The 16,344-nt window shown below is 48.6% G+C and overlaps 1 protein-coding gene across 2 annotated transcripts; it reads left to right on the forward strand.

The window, feature by feature from the left end:
- The first annotated feature begins 205 nt into the window (after positions 1-205).
- Alg12 (ALG12 alpha-1,6-mannosyltransferase) lies at positions 206-15,383 on the forward strand. 2 transcript variants are annotated; one of them, XM_059247639.1, is made up of 12 exons: positions 206-363; positions 807-1,018; positions 1,120-1,195; positions 3,157-3,518; positions 3,593-3,725; positions 6,605-6,778; positions 7,569-7,763; positions 9,879-9,982; positions 10,701-10,924; positions 14,369-14,538; positions 14,623-14,698; positions 14,824-15,383. In XM_059247639.1, the coding sequence occupies exons 4-12, from the start codon at positions 3,180-3,182 to the stop codon at positions 15,053-15,055; spliced, it is 1,647 nt and encodes a 548-aa protein (XP_059103622.1). In that variant the 5' UTR covers positions 206-363; positions 807-1,018; positions 1,120-1,195; positions 3,157-3,179; the 3' UTR covers positions 15,056-15,383. The 2 variants fall into 2 exon arrangements, with proteins under 2 accessions (XP_059103622.1, XP_059103623.1); XM_059247640.1 differs by lacking the exon at positions 807-1,018.
- The last annotated feature ends 961 nt before the right edge of the window (positions 15,384-16,344 follow it).

The following is a 16,344-nucleotide window of genomic DNA, read 5'->3' on the forward strand; positions in this document are numbered from 1 at the left end:
CCATTGGCCGGAGGAATACGCCCTGCCTGATGTGGACCAATTCAAGCTCGCCACGGGCAGCGACCAATGAAAAGGCCCCGGGTCAGCATCCCGCGAGAGAGGGGCAGGACCGCAGGCTTTTAACCTGTCCTCGTGCCCCGCCCTCTACTCGAGGCCTGCGGCGGCCATCTTTACTCCGGGCCGGAAGCGCCTTCCTCTGTTACCAGTCTGGGCTATGGTGGCCATATTAAGTTTGGGCAAAGACTTCGTTTCTGGGCTGCGTTTCCGCCGCCCGCTTCCTGCTGAAGGCAGTCCGCTAAACTCCGAGGGGTCAGGACGAGAGAGAGCGAGCGGAAGAGTTCAGCGCTCGCCGTGGGGATTGAGGTACTCGGGAGGTGGCGAGGCTGGGGCTCTTCCGAGCGTGACGGCCTTTGAGTTCCTCACTTGGGGGGGGGCTGAACAACTCACCTGGGGATCGGACTTAGGGGCTGAGCATGTCCCCGGGGGCTGGACATCGCACCTGAGGCCTGGACCTTTCAACCTTCCCCCACCCTCCTCACGGGGCGGGCGGCCGACTTGTCACCTGTAAACTAAGCTCTGCTCCTGGGGACCGGCTCAATGTGTTTGGGGGCCCAGTAGTCAACATTTCCGCAGGGGGCCTCAGGCAGCGGGCACACAGTGACCTAACGATTTTTAAATGACTTGATCGAGAAGTAATGTGCATTATCTAGATTTTAGAGAACACCTGTTTGTACAAATAATGCAGTTTCATCTGGTCTTTGGTTGACAAGTCGGCCTCATTTGCACCAGATCATTTATGTTTCCAGCTTAAAGCCACAATTTGAACGAATGATTCCGACAATTTCCGCGGAAGCCTTGGAATCCCAATTGACAGGGACAACAGGATCTTTGAAGGGTACTACCTAATCTGAGGTGCCCTCCTTCTCCGGTCCATTTGCTAACAGTATGGCCTTTTTGAACTTGGCTGCTGGAAGGCGATTAGCCATCTGTCTGCCCAGCAGCTCCCCCCATTCCCGTGGTAGGTGGTTTTTTTTGTACTGGTGAATATCTTACGTTGTTTTTTTTGCTCCTAGTTGAGCATTCCAACTCACTCTGGTCTTCTGTTGTCTTTGAAAATAGCTACTGTTGGTCCTCAGCAGAAAGCATCCCTATCTGGCTGTGAGGAAGTGCCCTGGCTGGGAGGGAGGAGGATCAGGTGAGTTCTGTGGATAATATTCACCCTAAAGCTTGGATTTCCTTCAAAGGTATGAGGAGCAGATGGTTGGGACAGCTAAGTTGGACGGCTGCTGCCTCAGTTACGTGGGTCCCTCCCTCCTCTTTTGAGACTGGGTCTCACATAGTGAAGGCTGGCCTGGAACCAAGGATGACCTTGAGCTTCTGATCCTCTTGCCTCTACCTCCTAGGTGCTGGGGATACACATATCTTCTAGCACACCTGGGTTTTTTGTTTTTGTTTTTATTTAGTATACAGTGTCCTGACTGTATGCTGGGAGAGGGCACCAGATCTTATTACAGATGGTTGTAAGCCACCATGTGGGTGCTGGGAATTGAACCTAGGACCTCTGGAAGAACAGCCAGTGCTCTTAACCTCTGAGCCATCTCTCCAGCCCCACACCTGGGTTTTATGAGGTTCTGGGGATTGAACCCAGGGCTTTGTGCTCTTACCAAGTTGCCCAGGTTGGCCTTGAACTCTAGTTCCTCCTGTCTCAGCCTCCCAAGTGCTAGAGTTATAGGCGTGCGTCACCATGCCCCTGTTTTTATGCTGGGTTGAGAACAGTGTTCCATGACCTGACATTTTTCTTTTAGTCAACAATTACACTTTCCAGTTCAGTACATTTTATTGTGTCTAACACAGGTGACCATAGTCAGGTGGAGTGTTGGCCAGACCCACTGTAGCCATGCAGCCAAACTTAGGACAAGCAAATGCAAACTGTGCTTTATTTACATTCCACTAAAGTCCTCATGACATGCCTTCATGCAGGGTTGATGAATGCCTTTGGGGCATTTTCTTGGTTGATGATGTGAGAGAGCCCAACTCACTGTGGGCTGTGCCATCTCTGGGCTGGTGGTCCTGGGTGCTATAAGAAGGCAGGCTGAGCAAGCCATGAGGAGCAAGCCAGTAAGCAGCACTCCTTCTTGACCTCTGCATCAGTTCCTGCCTCCAGGTTCCTGCCTTTGATTTCCTCGGATGATGGACTGTAAGATGAAATAAACCCTTTTCTCCCCAAGCTGTTCTTGGTCATGGTGTTTTACCACAGCAATATAAACCCTAACTAAGATAATAGGAATTATGAGAATTATTATATTTCAAAGGGTTGGGGCTGGAGAGATATCTCTGTGGTTAGGAATGCTGACTATTCTTTTAGAGGACCAAGATTCAATTCCTAGCACCCACATAGCGCCTCACAACTATCTGTAACTCAAATTCCAGGGGACCAGATGTCCAGGTATACATGTAGGCAAAACACCCATATACGTAAAAAATAATTTTCAAAAAATTAAAAAGGTGTGTTGGTCAGAGTTCTCTAAGAACAGAACTGATAGAATGAAATATAAGTGTGTGTGTGTGTGTGTGTGTGTGTATATATATATATGTATGCGTATGTATATAGGGGATTTATGAGAATGGCTTACAGGCTGTGGTCTAGCTAGTCCAACAATGGTTGTCTACCAATGGAAGGTCCAAGGGTCCAGTAGTTGTTCAGTCCACAAGGCTGAGTGTTTCAGATGGTCTTCAGTATACACTGGAGTCCTGAGGAAGTAGGCTCTATTGCCAATGAAGGAATGGACTTGCCAGCAAGAGTGAGGAAGAGCAAACAGGCAAAAAGAGCAAGCTTTCTTCTTCCATGTGTTCTTTATGTAGGCCGCCAGCAGCAGGTGTGGCCCAGACTAAAGGTGGAGCTTCCCGCCTCAGAAGATCTACTTAAGAAACAGTCCCCCACAGGTGTATCCAGTTGCTTGGGTTTTAGTGATTTCCAGATGTAGTCAAGTTGACAAAGAATGGCTATCATAAGGGCCATTGCTTCCTCTTCCCCCACATCTTACCGGTGTGACCTCAAGCAGAGTTCGGAGGTTTAGGAGCTGTGATTGTGTTCTGTCGGGATGTATAGGGTGATAGTGTTAATGTTGGATACTTCTTGTCTTCGGTTCTGTGAAGGTACATGAAGTTTAAAGCACCACATGGCTGGCAAGAAATCATCAGGCAAGTCGGACGGCACACCTTTCATTTCAGCACCCGGAAGGCAGAGGCAGGAGGATCTCTGTCAGCTTGAGGCCAGCCTGGTCCACAGAGGGAGTTCCAGGACAGCCAAGGCTACACAGAGAAACCCTGTCTCGAAAAACCAAAAAAAAAAGAAAAGGAAAAAGAAATCATCCGGCGGGCAGCCACTGCTGTTTCTGGGGCTGTTGGTCACTGTAGCTGCCATCCACCTTGTGGCCTGTCCCTATACCAAGGTAGAGGAAAGCTTCAACCTGCAGGCTACACATGACCTGCTGTACCACCAGCTGGATATAGACAAGGTGAGGCTGCGGCTTGGCCCTGAGACATGCTCTACTTCCCCAGCCTCTGTGCTGACCACCCCTTCTCCTTGCAGTACGACCACCATGAGTTTCCTGGAGTCGTTCCCAGGACGTTCCTTGGGCCACTGCTGATTGCAGTGTTCTCCAGTCCTGTGGTTTATGTGCTTTCGCTGTTGGAAGTATCCAAGTTTTATTCTCAGTTGACAGGTAAGGGCCTCACATGGGCGAGAACTGTGACAGCGTCACATGATCCCAGGTGGGGCGGGGTGGGGGTGTGGGGTGGGCGTTGGCGGGACTCACTGTAGCCTAGACTCCACTGAATTCCTCATGACATACATTTAGATGCAGGGCTAGTGAAGAAGGTGGTGATAATTCCCCCTGCCCCTGTTTCAGCTGGAGGGTCTCAGCAGTAACTCACAGAGCCTCGGCTGTTGCAGAGTCTGCATATTCCACAGGGGATGTGCCGGCAGACCTCAAGGTCTGAGATCATTACACTGATCTGCATACAGAGCCCCTGGGCCCTTCTCTGTGCACATAGTTTTTCAGTGATGCAGAAGATTTGTTCTTACTAGTAGGACACAATACAATATTTTAGCACAGGTGTATGATATAGCAATCAGACCAGAGCACTTAGCTTTTTTTGTTTGTTTGTTTCTTATGATACTTGTTTTGGAGTATTGGGAACACTGTGGCTCCTCTTTTTATTTGTTTTTAATTTTTATTTATTTATTTTTTTGTGATAGGGTTTCTCTGTGTAGCTTTGGAGCCTGCCTTGAACTTGATCTGTGGACCAGGCTGGCCTCAAACTCACAGAGATCTTCCTGCCTCTGCCTTCTGAGTGCTGGGATTAAAGGTGTGCACCACCACCACCGCCTGGCCTCCTCTTTTTATTTTTATTTATTTATTTGCTTGTTTGCTTGTTTTAAGCCAGGGTCTCACTGTATAGCCCAGGATGGCCTAGGACTCAACAGTCCTCCTGCCTCATCCTCTGAGAGCTGGTTTGGTAGGTGTATGCCACCACACTTGGCTTCTCTAGCTGTTTTAAAGAGAGTCCTCCATTGGTGACATACTGCCGTGCTGGAGATCAGCAGTCACCCCACCTCTATAGTTGGGACCCATACTTTTTTTTTTTAATATGCATGAGTGTTTTGCTACACATATGCATGTGCACCATGTACATGTCTGGTGCCCGTGGTAGTTAGAAGGGAGCAGATCCCTTGGAACTGGAGTTACAGATGGTTGTGAGCCACCATGTGATTAGTGGGAACTGAATTCAGGTCCTCTGTAAGTACTCTTAACTGCTGAGCCATTTCTTCAGCACCCCCCCACCTCGTCTTTTTTTTTTTTTTTGAGATGTCCTGGAGTACATACTGTAGACTAAGCTGGCCTCAAACTCATAGAGATTTGCCTGCCTCTGCCTCCTGCGTGCCAGGATTAAAGGCATGCACCACCACCACACTAAGCCATCTCTCATACCCACCCACCCATCCAACACCACCAAGATGAGGACTGAACCCAGGGCCTTGTGCTCACTTGGCAAACACTCTACCACTGAGCTGAATCCCTAACCCCATACTTTTTTTTTCATACTAGGTTAAGAATATTCTACGTTTTATTGTGTCTAACACAGCTGGCCATAGTAAGATTTCAGTTTGTCTAGCCTATGTGGAAGTGGAAAGCCTTTTTTTTTTTCTTTTTTTAATTTCATATACATTTGTGGTTTTGCCTGCATGTATATCTGTGTAAAGGTGTCGGATCCTCTGAAACTGGAGTTACAGACAAGTGTGAACTGTCATGTGGGTGCTGGGAATTGAACCTGGGTCCTCTGGAAGAACAGACGCTGCTCTTAACCCCTGAGCCAATTCTCCAGCCCCCATGGAAAGCTTTAAAAGCTGAGTTCCTGAGGGAAACACAGCCTACTCTCAGAAAGGCTGATTAGGGTGGGGAGACTTGCCCTTGCCCAGGGCGGCTTGCAGGCTGCAGCCGCAGGGAAGGGCAGCCAAAGCCTCTACTGGGGCAGGGCCAGCCCCGAAGGAATCTGTGGTGGGTATGCCAGCTGCCTTTGCACAGTGACATTTTGTTCTCAGCATGGGATTTCTGATGATGCCAGCTCCTGCAAGAGGCCCACGATTCCTCTCAGGGTTGTGATAGCCATCCTAGAATGGAGGTTGTGTGATCAACTGTCCTTGTCCAGGACTCAGACATACCTTTGGAAAGATGGGAACCAGGAGGAGCCCTAGGATTCAGGTGACAGATTGAGCAGATGGGATCTTGAAGAAAGTAAAAGAGCTTTGCCTGGGCATCGTAAACAGAAATACCAGACAAGCGCCCTGGTAGCATCAGTACAGCAACTGGACCCAGACTCTCATGGTCACGGGTCCCAAAGTGAGACATCTGTGCTTTGAGTCCGGTATCCAGTAGTATGCAGGAAGAGAGAAGCCCGGTGCTGGGCAGGGCCCACTCTGAATGCCTGGGTCAGCTCTAAATGTCTGCAGCTCCCATCCTGGGGTCATTCCCGTGGCTATCAGTTTCTTGTCCCATCAGTTTAGGCCTTGGCACCCACTGGCCAGTGGCTAATAAGGCTTGTCTACTCAGGCTATGTGGACCGACCCTGTCCAGGGGTACCTGCCTCACCTAAGATCCCTTGCTCCAGTGATCGTTCCCCATCATCTTCCTGCCCCTGCAGCTGGTGTTGCCGCCACATCATGATCTGGATGCTTCGCAGGGTTGTTTTGTGTTAGTCTTCATCAGCACTGCCCCCTCCACCCCCAGTCTAGAGGCCTCTGGTTACCCTGCCCTCCCAACACTGCTCTCCAGCTTTGCCCAGCATTTGGCAACACTCAGCCAGGCCTGTGGGGCTGAAAGGAAGGAAGAAGCTTGGATGGTGTAAAGTCTTGGTGCAAACACAGGCCCCGGGTCTCTAGTGGCCACATCTGGTACCTAATGTGTACTCCCAGGTAGTCCCCTGCATATTGTCACCGACTAGCACTGCAAGGGAGACCCCAGAGTCCCTGGCTTCTTCACTTCTTCATCCACGTGTGCTCTTGGGTCACTCACAGCATGGTTTTGTTGTTCATTTGATGTAGTCAGAGGAGTCCTTGGACTTGGTGTGATTTTTGGACTCTGGACATTACAAAAGGAAGTAAGACGACAGTTTGGGGCCACGGTGGCTGCCATGTTCTGCTGGATATCAGCCACACAGTTTCACCTCATGTTCTACTGTACGAGGACACTCCCCAACGTGTTGGCCCTGGCTGTGGGTATGTAGCTTCAGGATGTGCCTTCTGACTTCTCACTTCAGCTAAGCACACACATCTACCCATAGCACTGCCCCCCACCCCCCACCCCATCGGCTCCTCATAACCCGCTCAGGGTCTCCTGCTATGGAAGCAGGGGTCTCTGTATTCAGGCTGTACTTTGTAGAAAATGCTACCCTGGAGGACCTGTGTGCCACCCCAACAGGCAAGTAGGCGTCTTTGAAGTTTGTCTAGATGTGTTTTGGGAGGGACATAGTCCTACTGTGTAGTCCAGGCTGCCTTGAATGCTAGAGCCTCCTAATCTTAAACTGCAGTACTGAGCAGTCACAGCTTCTAGAGTCATTTTTTTTTTTAAGATTTATTTTTATTTTGTGTATGAGTGTTCTGAATGTATTTAAGCACATCATGTGTATGCAGTGCCTGCAGAGGCCAGCAGAGGGCATCAGGTCCTCTGGAACTGGAGTTACAGACAGCTGTGAGCTGCCATGTGGGTGCTGGAGTGGAATCTGGGTCCTCTGCAAGAGCAGCCAGTCTTTTAATGGCTGAGCCATTGCTGCAGACTATAGAGTGATTTGTCTATGTGTCTTTTATAATAAGAAAGTGAGCCTGGTGGTGGCACACGCCTTTAATCCCAGCGCTCCAGAGGCGGGCGGATCTCTGAATTCTAGGCCAGCCTGGTCTACAGAACAAGTTCCATAGCAGCCAGGATTGTTACACAGAGAAACCCTGTCTCAAAAAACCAACAAAGAAAGAAAGAAAGTGAGTCCCCTTGTGTGTGTTTTGTGTTTTGCAGTTCTGCCAGCCCTCACAGCCTGGCTGCAGCATAGGTGGGCCCTCTTTGTCTGGCTCTCAGCCTTTGCCATTATTGGCTTCAGGGCTGAGCTGTGCATGCTGCTGGGCCTTATGCTGCTGCTGACCTTGTACCAAAGAAGATTGTCTGTAGCCAGATTGTTCCAGCACGCCATCCCAGCAGGGATTCTCTGTCTGGGTAAGTCAGCATCTCGGTTTGTCTATGTGTATTTCAGTTTTGGTTTTGGTATTTTGAGACAGAGTCCTACTGTCTTAGTTACTGTTCTGTTGTTGTGAAGAGACACCGTGACCAAAGTAGCTTTAAAAGAAAGCTTTTCATTGGGGGGCTGGCTTACAGTTTCAGAAGGTTAGTCATGGCCATCAGGCAGGAAGCTTGGCAGCAGGCAGGCATGGTGCTGGAGCAGTAGCTGAGAGCTCACATCCTGATCTACAGGCAGCAGGCAGAGACAGAGATTGAGACTGGGCCTGGTGTGGGCTCATTTGAAACCTCAAAGCCCAGCTCCAGTGACACACCTCCTCCAGTAAGGCCACATCCAATCATTCTTAAACCTCTGCCAACTAGGAACAAACATTCAAATTTCTTAGCCTATAGGGGCCATTCTCTTTCAAACCACCACACTCACTGTGTAGCCCAGGCTGGCCTCAAATTCAAGCTCCTCCTGTGTTAGCCTTCATAGTGCTAAAATTATAAGTGTGCCAGTTTGAAACTTAGTGTGTGCATGTGTGTGTAGCATCCAAAGGTCAACCTCAGTGTCTTTCCTCACTGAGTTAGCTACCTTGGTTTGATTTTGTTTTTCTAGACTTTTTGAAAAATATTTATTCTTATTCTATGTGTATGGGTACTTTGCCTTCATGTCTGTCTGTGTACTGCATGTGCGCCTGGTGCCCATGGAGGCCATAGAGGGTATCAAACCCCCAGGAACTGGAGTTATGGACAGTTGTTAGCCCCCGTGTGGGTATGCTAAGGCATCTCTCCAGCCTCATACCTGGAGATATATATATATATATATATATATACAGATCTGTGTGTGTGTGTGTGTGTGTGTGTGTGTGTGTGTGTGTGTGTGTGTATGAGACAGGGTCTCTCTACATAGCCCTGGCTCTCCTAGAACTTACTCTGTAGACAAGGTTGGCCTTGAGCCCGGTGGCGCACACCTTTAATCCCAGCATTCGGGAGGCAGAGCCAGGCGGATTTCTGCGTTTTCAAGGCCAGTGAGATCCCAGGCACCAAAACTACACAGAAAAACCCTGTCTTGAAAAACAAAACAAAAAAAAAGGTTGGCCTTGAGTTCATCCACCTGCCTCCTGAGTCCTGGGATTAAAAGCATGCACCACTACACCCAACCTGTTCTTAGCTTTTTATGTGGGCTCTGGGATGGAATTCGGGCCTTCAAGCTTGCAAGGCCAGCTCTTTACTAAGTGGTTGTCTCAACCCTTGAGTTTTTTTTTTTTTATTATTATTACACTTAACTTTGTGTGTGTGTGTGTGTGTGTGTGTGTGTGTGTGTGTGTGTGTGTGTGTGTGTGTGTCTGTCCATGTGCATGGCCACACATGAGCCTGTGCACACTACAGTGCTACAGTGCATATCTGGAGGTCAGAACACACCTTGTGGGAGTTACTTCTCTCCTTCCACCATGTAGACCCCAGGGATTGAACTCAGATCATCAGGCTTGGCAGCAAGTTCCTTTACTCACTGGCCCCCAAAACACTAAAAGATTTTTTAAAAAATCTTTATTTTATTTTAATGATATATTTATACATGTATCCCCGTGTGGTAATATGTTGTGTGTGATTGTAGGCACCCATAGAATCCAGAAGACTATGTTGTATTTCCTGGAACTGGAGTAACAGGCAGTTGTGAGCCTTCCTTTATGGGTTCTGGGAACTGAACTTGGGTCCTCTGAAAGAGCAGTATGCACTCTTAACTACTGAATCATCTCCAGCCCAATTTTTTTTTAAGGTGGAAATAAGATGATCTGAACTTTGCATCAGTAGAACATCCCAGTTCTTTCTCTAGTGGTGGCTTCTACCTGGAAGCCTGCATCCACCCACTGTCCTTCAAGCTTCATGGCCAGGCAGGAGGGGGCAGTGTGTTCTGTGCTGGGGATAATACTTGATGGGAAATGGTGTCACACACCACCAGCTCCTTTTATGGAAAGCTGCTGGTAGTTTCTGTGGCCAGGCGGCCACTTTGTGGGGGCAGTTAAGCACAGTGCACATGTGTGTGGGTTGAGGCTTGAATTTTATAGTTGGCTATGTTCCTTACTGAGGACACTTTTGTTCTGTTATTAGGACTGACGGTTGCTGTGGACTCCTATTTCTGGAGATACCTTGTATGGCCAGAAGGAGAGGTGCTTTGGTACAACACTGTCCTGAACAAAAGTTCCAACTGGGGCGTATCCTTTCAGTATTAGAGTAGAAGTGCAAGGCTAGTCGGCCCCATGACCCTGGCCTCTATCTCCTGTCTCCCTGTCAGGCAACTGGTACGGCACAGGTAGGGTGGCTGTCTAAGGTCACACCTGGGACTCACTGGCCCTGGGTGGCACTGAGGCCCATGCTGTCTTCTACCTATCCTGTGTCAATATCTCCCTCAGCATTGCCTACTCTTTTTTTTTTTTTTTTCCTTCGAGACAGTGTTTCTCTGTGTAGCTTTGGAGCCTGTTCTGGAACTCACTCTGTAGACCAGGCTGGCTTCCAACTCACAGAAATCCATCTGCCTCTGCCTCCCGAGTGCTGGGATTAAAGGCATGCCCCACCACGGCCTGGCTAGCATCGCCTAGTCTTGCCCTTGGTTCACAGAGTAGTCTACCTTCAAAAACATTTATCACCGAGTACTTCAGATGGGCTCTTGGTCAGAAAGGACAGCATAGCTATGACTTGATGACATGCTATCCTCAACTATTAATACTGTGAAGAATAAAGGAACATAGTCCTCTGGGGCCTGTACTGTAACTGATCCTTCATCCCCACAACTCCTAAGCAGGTCTCTGCTGTGTCTTTTGGCATACCGGTCTTTGGGGCCACTTCAGCCTGATGCTGTTACCATCCTAGCTCCATTCAGTGGACGGTGACTCAACCTCTAACACTATCATGCCTCCTTAACCTGACCTCAAGACCTCCCCGCTCCTCTGGTATTTCTACTCTGCCCTGCCCCGAGGCCTGGGCTGCAGCCTTCTCTTCATCCCCCTGGGTGCAGTGGACAGGAGGACCCATGCACTGGCCCTGCCAAGCCTGGGATTCGTGGCTTTGTATTCACTCCTGCCGCATAAGGAACTGCGGTTCATCATCTATACCTTCCCTGCACTCAACATCATGGCTGCCAGAGGCTGCACCTATGTGTGAGGGTTTCATCCTCGGGATACTTGTCTGCTTTTTCATTTTTACTGTATTTTCTGGGGGTGCTGGGGGGATTACCCAGCTGGTAGATATTTTTAAAGCTCCATTAGAAACAGGTTTTCTGTGCTAGGTGTGGTAGCATATACCTTTGATCCCAACATTTGGGAGACAGAAGCAGGGGGCTCTCTGTGAGTTCAAGGCTCATGTGCTCTATATAGTGAGACTTTGTCTCAAAATATCAAAAACAAAAAACAAAAAAATGAGTGAGTTTGCTGGTTTCTCACTCAAATCACAGCGTGCCTCTTGCTGCTTTTCTCTTCGTTTTCTGCCTTGGGTCAGCACAGAGTTCCATGAAAGGTGCAGACCCTGGCTTGAGTCACAGGTGAAGCTGGGTGTTAATTAGTGTGCAAGAGCAGGTTTGTGGAGGACAACTCCTCTTTTTGTTCTGTTTTTTGTTTTTCAAGACAGAATTTCTTTGTGTTATAGCCATGGCTGTCCTGGAACTTGCTTTGTAGATGATGCTAGCCTTGAATTCACAGAGATCTGCCTGCCTCTGCCTCCCAAATGCTGGGATAAAAGGCATGCGCCACCTCTGCCCGACCTTTTTTTTTTTTTTTTTTTTTTTTACAGGCATGCACCACTTTTTAGAAATCCTGTCATAGTTTACCCAGGTCCTTAGTTGGGATAGAGTGGGTGAAATTGTGTTGAAAATCTTTGTTTGAGGCCAACAGTTTAAAAATGTGGTTGGTAGACTATTTCTTAAAGGACCAGAGAACCAACGTTCTCCTCTCTGTGGGCCGAAGGGCTCTGTCACAGCTGCTAACTGCCATTGTTGAAGGCCAGTCTCAGGTGACTGACAGTGAAAACGAAGGCAGGGCCATGTCCCATCAGCTGAGACAGAACGGAAGACAGCCCAGAGTTTATGTGGGGTGACCTAAGCTGCAGCTTAGGAACCAGGTTCAGGCTGATGTGTGCTATGGTCTTAAAGGCAAACCTCAGGGAAGGTGGGCAGAGCACTCATTGCCCACAGCTATCTAGGCAGGGCAAGTGTGGTGACTCACCTGTAATCCCAGTACTTGAGAACACCAACTTGAGCCATCCCAAGCTACACCATGAATTTCAGATCCTCCTGTGCTATAGAATGGGTCTTTTTCAAAAATGAAAATCAGAAAAGGGCTGGGATAAAGCTCAGTTTGTAGAGTACCTGCCCAGCATGCACAACGCTCTTGATTCTGTCTCAGCACCACAGCAATTAGGTGCACTTTACATGCCTGTAACCGTTCAGGAGGTAGAGGTTCAAGGTCATCTTTGGCTATATAGCCATTTCAAGATTGGCCCAGACTACATGAGACCCTTTATAAATAAATAAATGTAAAAGAATCTAGATCAGTGTAGGCGCAAACTAACTTAAACAGGATGATTTAGAGAATGCATGTAAAGCTGTTCCCAGAAATTGACCGAGAAGACCAAAGATAAAGACATCTTGGAGCTGGGTTTGGTAGTACACACCTGTAATCACAGCGTTCAGGAAGCCAACGAAGGGGGTTGGACCATAGGTAAGAATGCTTGCTATACAAGTATGAGGATCTGCATTTGGGACCCCAGCACCAATGTTAACGTGTTAACCTGTAACGCCAGCACTGTGGTAGCCATGAGGGGGGACAGAAAAAAATGGCAGATTCCATGTTCAATGAGAGGCACTGTCTCAAAGGAATAAGATGGAGAGTGATAGAGGAGGACACCCGATGCTCTCTGGCTTCTGCATATGCATACCCGAGTGCGTGCATTTGCGCACAAAGGTACACACATATATCACACTCATGCCCCCACAGAAAATGCCAGCCCCTCTCACCAACCAGAGACAGTCTTGGGAAAGGAAGGGAGGGTGAGCCAATCCCAGGACCTGGTACACGGTTGGGCTGTTCTGGCCTGGAGATTCTGAGCATGCTGAAAGATCCTCAGTACAGGGCTCCTTGTTGAAGTCTGCCTCCCAGTCCTCAGGCTGACATTTTGGAAACCTTGATTTGCTCTGTGTGCTTTGTTTAGACACAACAGAAGCAAGCAGTGAGCTGGACTTCTGCCCTAAGCAGTAACTGAAGAGTCTTTTGAAATGCCTTTTAAAAAACCTAGTATAAACTTAAATTGGCTCTTGAGTGGAAATCTGAAGTTTTATGTGTGTGCATTATGGGGGTGCACATGCTATGGCATGAGTGTGGAGGTCAGAAGACCAATTTGTGGAGCCAGTTCTCTCTACACCTTTATGTGGGTTTGTACTCAGGTTACCAGGCTTCCAGGGCAAGTGCCTTTACCCGCTGAGCCATGTCACCGGCCCTTTTTGTTGTTTTGAGACAGTCTTGCTGTGTAACCCAGGCTGGTTTCAAATTTGCCATCATTGTTCTTCAGCCTTCCCACTGCTGGGATTCCAGGCCTGTGCCACTGCAGCAACCACAGAGTCTTCAGATTGTAGTTTAGTCACTTTGGTTACTTGAGGATTTGAGGGCAAGTTTAGCCTAAGCTCAGGAGTCCCAGCAATCTGTCTGTCCCCATATGACAATTAGAAGAGATGATCATGAGGTGATGTGTCTGGGGGGTTTAGGACAACTTTAAGGTGCCTTCTGTGGGTTTGGGACAGGACATTGTCAAAGCTGACAGTAAGATACCTCAGTTACTCTTTGTGCCTTCAACCTTGAAGGAACAGGAAATGGATTGGCTGTCATCAGCTTGTAGACAAGACTCCTTGAGGATGTGGCATAGCTACAGTCAGAGTTAAACAGGTGAGGGACCCAGAGTCTCAAGACAGGAGGCAATGCAGAAAGAGGCCAGGAATGCCAGGCTTTTGTCTATGTTTAGTTACCATGTGGATCCAGATGAGGAGCTGGTCATTTTTTTGTTGTTGTTGTTTTGTTTTTTCGAGACAGGGTTTCTCTGGGTAGCTTTGGAGCCTTTCCTGGAACTCACTCTGTAGCCCAGGCTGGCCTTGAACTCACAGAGATCCACTTGCCTCTGCCTCTCAAGTGCTGGGATTAAAGGCATGTGCCACCACTGCCCGGCGAGTTGGTGCTTTTATTAAGAGCGGTTTCAAAGCCCTTTTTTTTTTTTTTTTTTTTTTTTTTTTTGGTTTTTTCGAGACAAGGTTTCTCTGTGTAGCTTTGCGCCTTTCCTGGAACTCACTTGGTAGTCCAGGCTGGCCTCGAACTCACAGAGATCCGCCTGGCTCTGCCTCCCGAGTGCTGGGATTAAAGGCGTGAGCCACCACCGCCCGGCTCAAAGCCCTTTTGATCTTTGGCTGATTGTCCAGATATATCTTTAATTAACTTCTCTGCTTGTAATGACTTGGTGAAGTTGGAGTGGGCTGATATTCTAGGACCACTTTTCCTAGATGTGACTGGATATGCTGGTGTTCTTGCCACCATATGCATTTCATTGAATGTCATTCTTTTTTACAGCCTGAATAACTATAAAAAGCCTTGGCTGTACAAGATGGGAACTCTGCTTGTTATAGGACACATCATGGTAAATGTGGCATATACAGCCACATCCCTTTATGTATCCCATTTCAACTATCCTGGTGGTGTTGCGATGCAGCGGCTACATGAGCTGGTGCCCCCCCAGACAGGTTGGTACAGGGTGCTCCCTGGGGACCAGGCTGGCCCTGAGTGAGGTACCATGTTGGCTTCTAACTGAGGTTTGGTTTTCCTAGATGTTCTTCTGCACATTGATGTGGCTGCTGCCCAGACAGGTGTGTCACGGTTTCTACAGGTCAACGATGACTGGAGGTTTGTTTCTGAAGTATTATAGCTACAGGTGGAGTTGCTTCTCACAGAGGCCACCTATAAGTCACTTCAGTGGCACCTAGGTGGTAGGGAGAGACGGTGTGAGACAGTTGGCTTTTCTTTCCCAGGTATGACAAGAGGGAAGATGTCCAGCCTGGAGCAGAGGGCATGCTGGACTACACGCACATCCTCATGGAGGCAGCACCCAGGCTCCTGGCCCTCTACAGGGACACACACCGTGTCCTGGCCAGTATTGAGGGCACTACAGGTGTGAGTCTGACTCTGACCAAACTGCCACCCTTTGATGTCAAGCTGCAGACAAAACTGGTGCTTCTGGAGCGGCTGCTTAGGCCGGCCTGAGAGGATGGGAGTTCACCAGGAGCATCGAAGTGTGGTCACCCTTCTAACTCGGTGAAGACAGTTCAGGAAAGCAAAGCAAAGGACCAAGGACTCCCAGCATGCCTCTGGTGTCGGCCTGCAGCAGGCTGGGCCCTGCCATAGCCACACCTAGGGCACAGGGTGGAGAGAATGTGGAGCCCAGGACACACCACCAAGTGTGATGGTGGCCTGCTCAGACTTGTTTGCCATGGTTAGGTGGTCCACAGGATCGTTTATATTCAAACTGGGAAGCATTCATAACCAAGAGGGGACAGTGAGCCAGGCAAGAACACCCTGCCACCCTAGCTCTGCAGTGTGTATTTCCTGCCCTGAACCACACTTGTTGCCATGGCCTCAGGAGACCACAATACAAACCCAGAGCTTCAGGACAGGGTAGCTCCACCACCACCCATTATTGCAGCTGTCGATTCTTAGGACATAAACATGTTTATAAAAGAACAGAAATAAAAATTATGTTTTCTTATATTGTCTTGTTATGTGGTTACCTCCAGAGACAGTCTCTGCTCTGGTATCATACAAATAACTTGTGTGCACATCATGTATTCAGTATGAAGGCCCACACCACACATGCTCATATGTGTGCACATGCAGATATCACATACACAGCCTGCAAAGCACATATCTGCACAGGATACTCCACAGCTATAAACTTATGCCTCTGTGTGTGTGTGTGTGTGTGTGTGGTGTGTGGGGGATTACTCCTTAACGTCAGTGTTCTGTAAATCATTCTTAATTCTGATGTTTCTATGGTGTGAGATGTGCCCAGTGGGAGCCCTGTCACGTGGTGTTTACCTTGTGACATGCCCCTTTGAATGTTTCTGGTGTACAGCACTCTGAAGTGTGTGTCCTCCTGGGCTGTGGGATTAGTCATGTCTCAAGTGCCCTGGCTCCTTTTGGTGGAGAATGGCTTTAGGCTGAGATCTGGGGCTGAGTATCCATGTTGCTCTATGGGTGTCTGCTCTTAGGCACTTCCTGTAGACAGATCAGGACATACAGGCATGCCTGCATGTGCACACATGAACATGTATGGACAGTCATGAGCCATAGCTATACTACCTGTTTGGTAGGACTGGGGATTGAATCCAGGGCCTTATGCATGCTAGCCTAGCATGCACCACTGAGCTATATCTTCAGCCCCAGTACCCATATAGTTCATCCCATGTCATGGAGTTCCTGTCATCCTCCATGCCACAACTGTGCAAACCCCTTCCACAATGGAAACTGTGGCTCTTGGCAGTGTCCATACATTC

The sequence above is a fragment of the Peromyscus eremicus genome, chromosome 20 (genome assembly GCF_949786415.1).
Source record: "Peromyscus eremicus chromosome 20, PerEre_H2_v1, whole genome shotgun sequence".
In the NCBI taxonomy this organism is placed as follows: Eukaryota; Metazoa; Chordata; class Mammalia; order Rodentia; family Cricetidae; genus Peromyscus; species Peromyscus eremicus.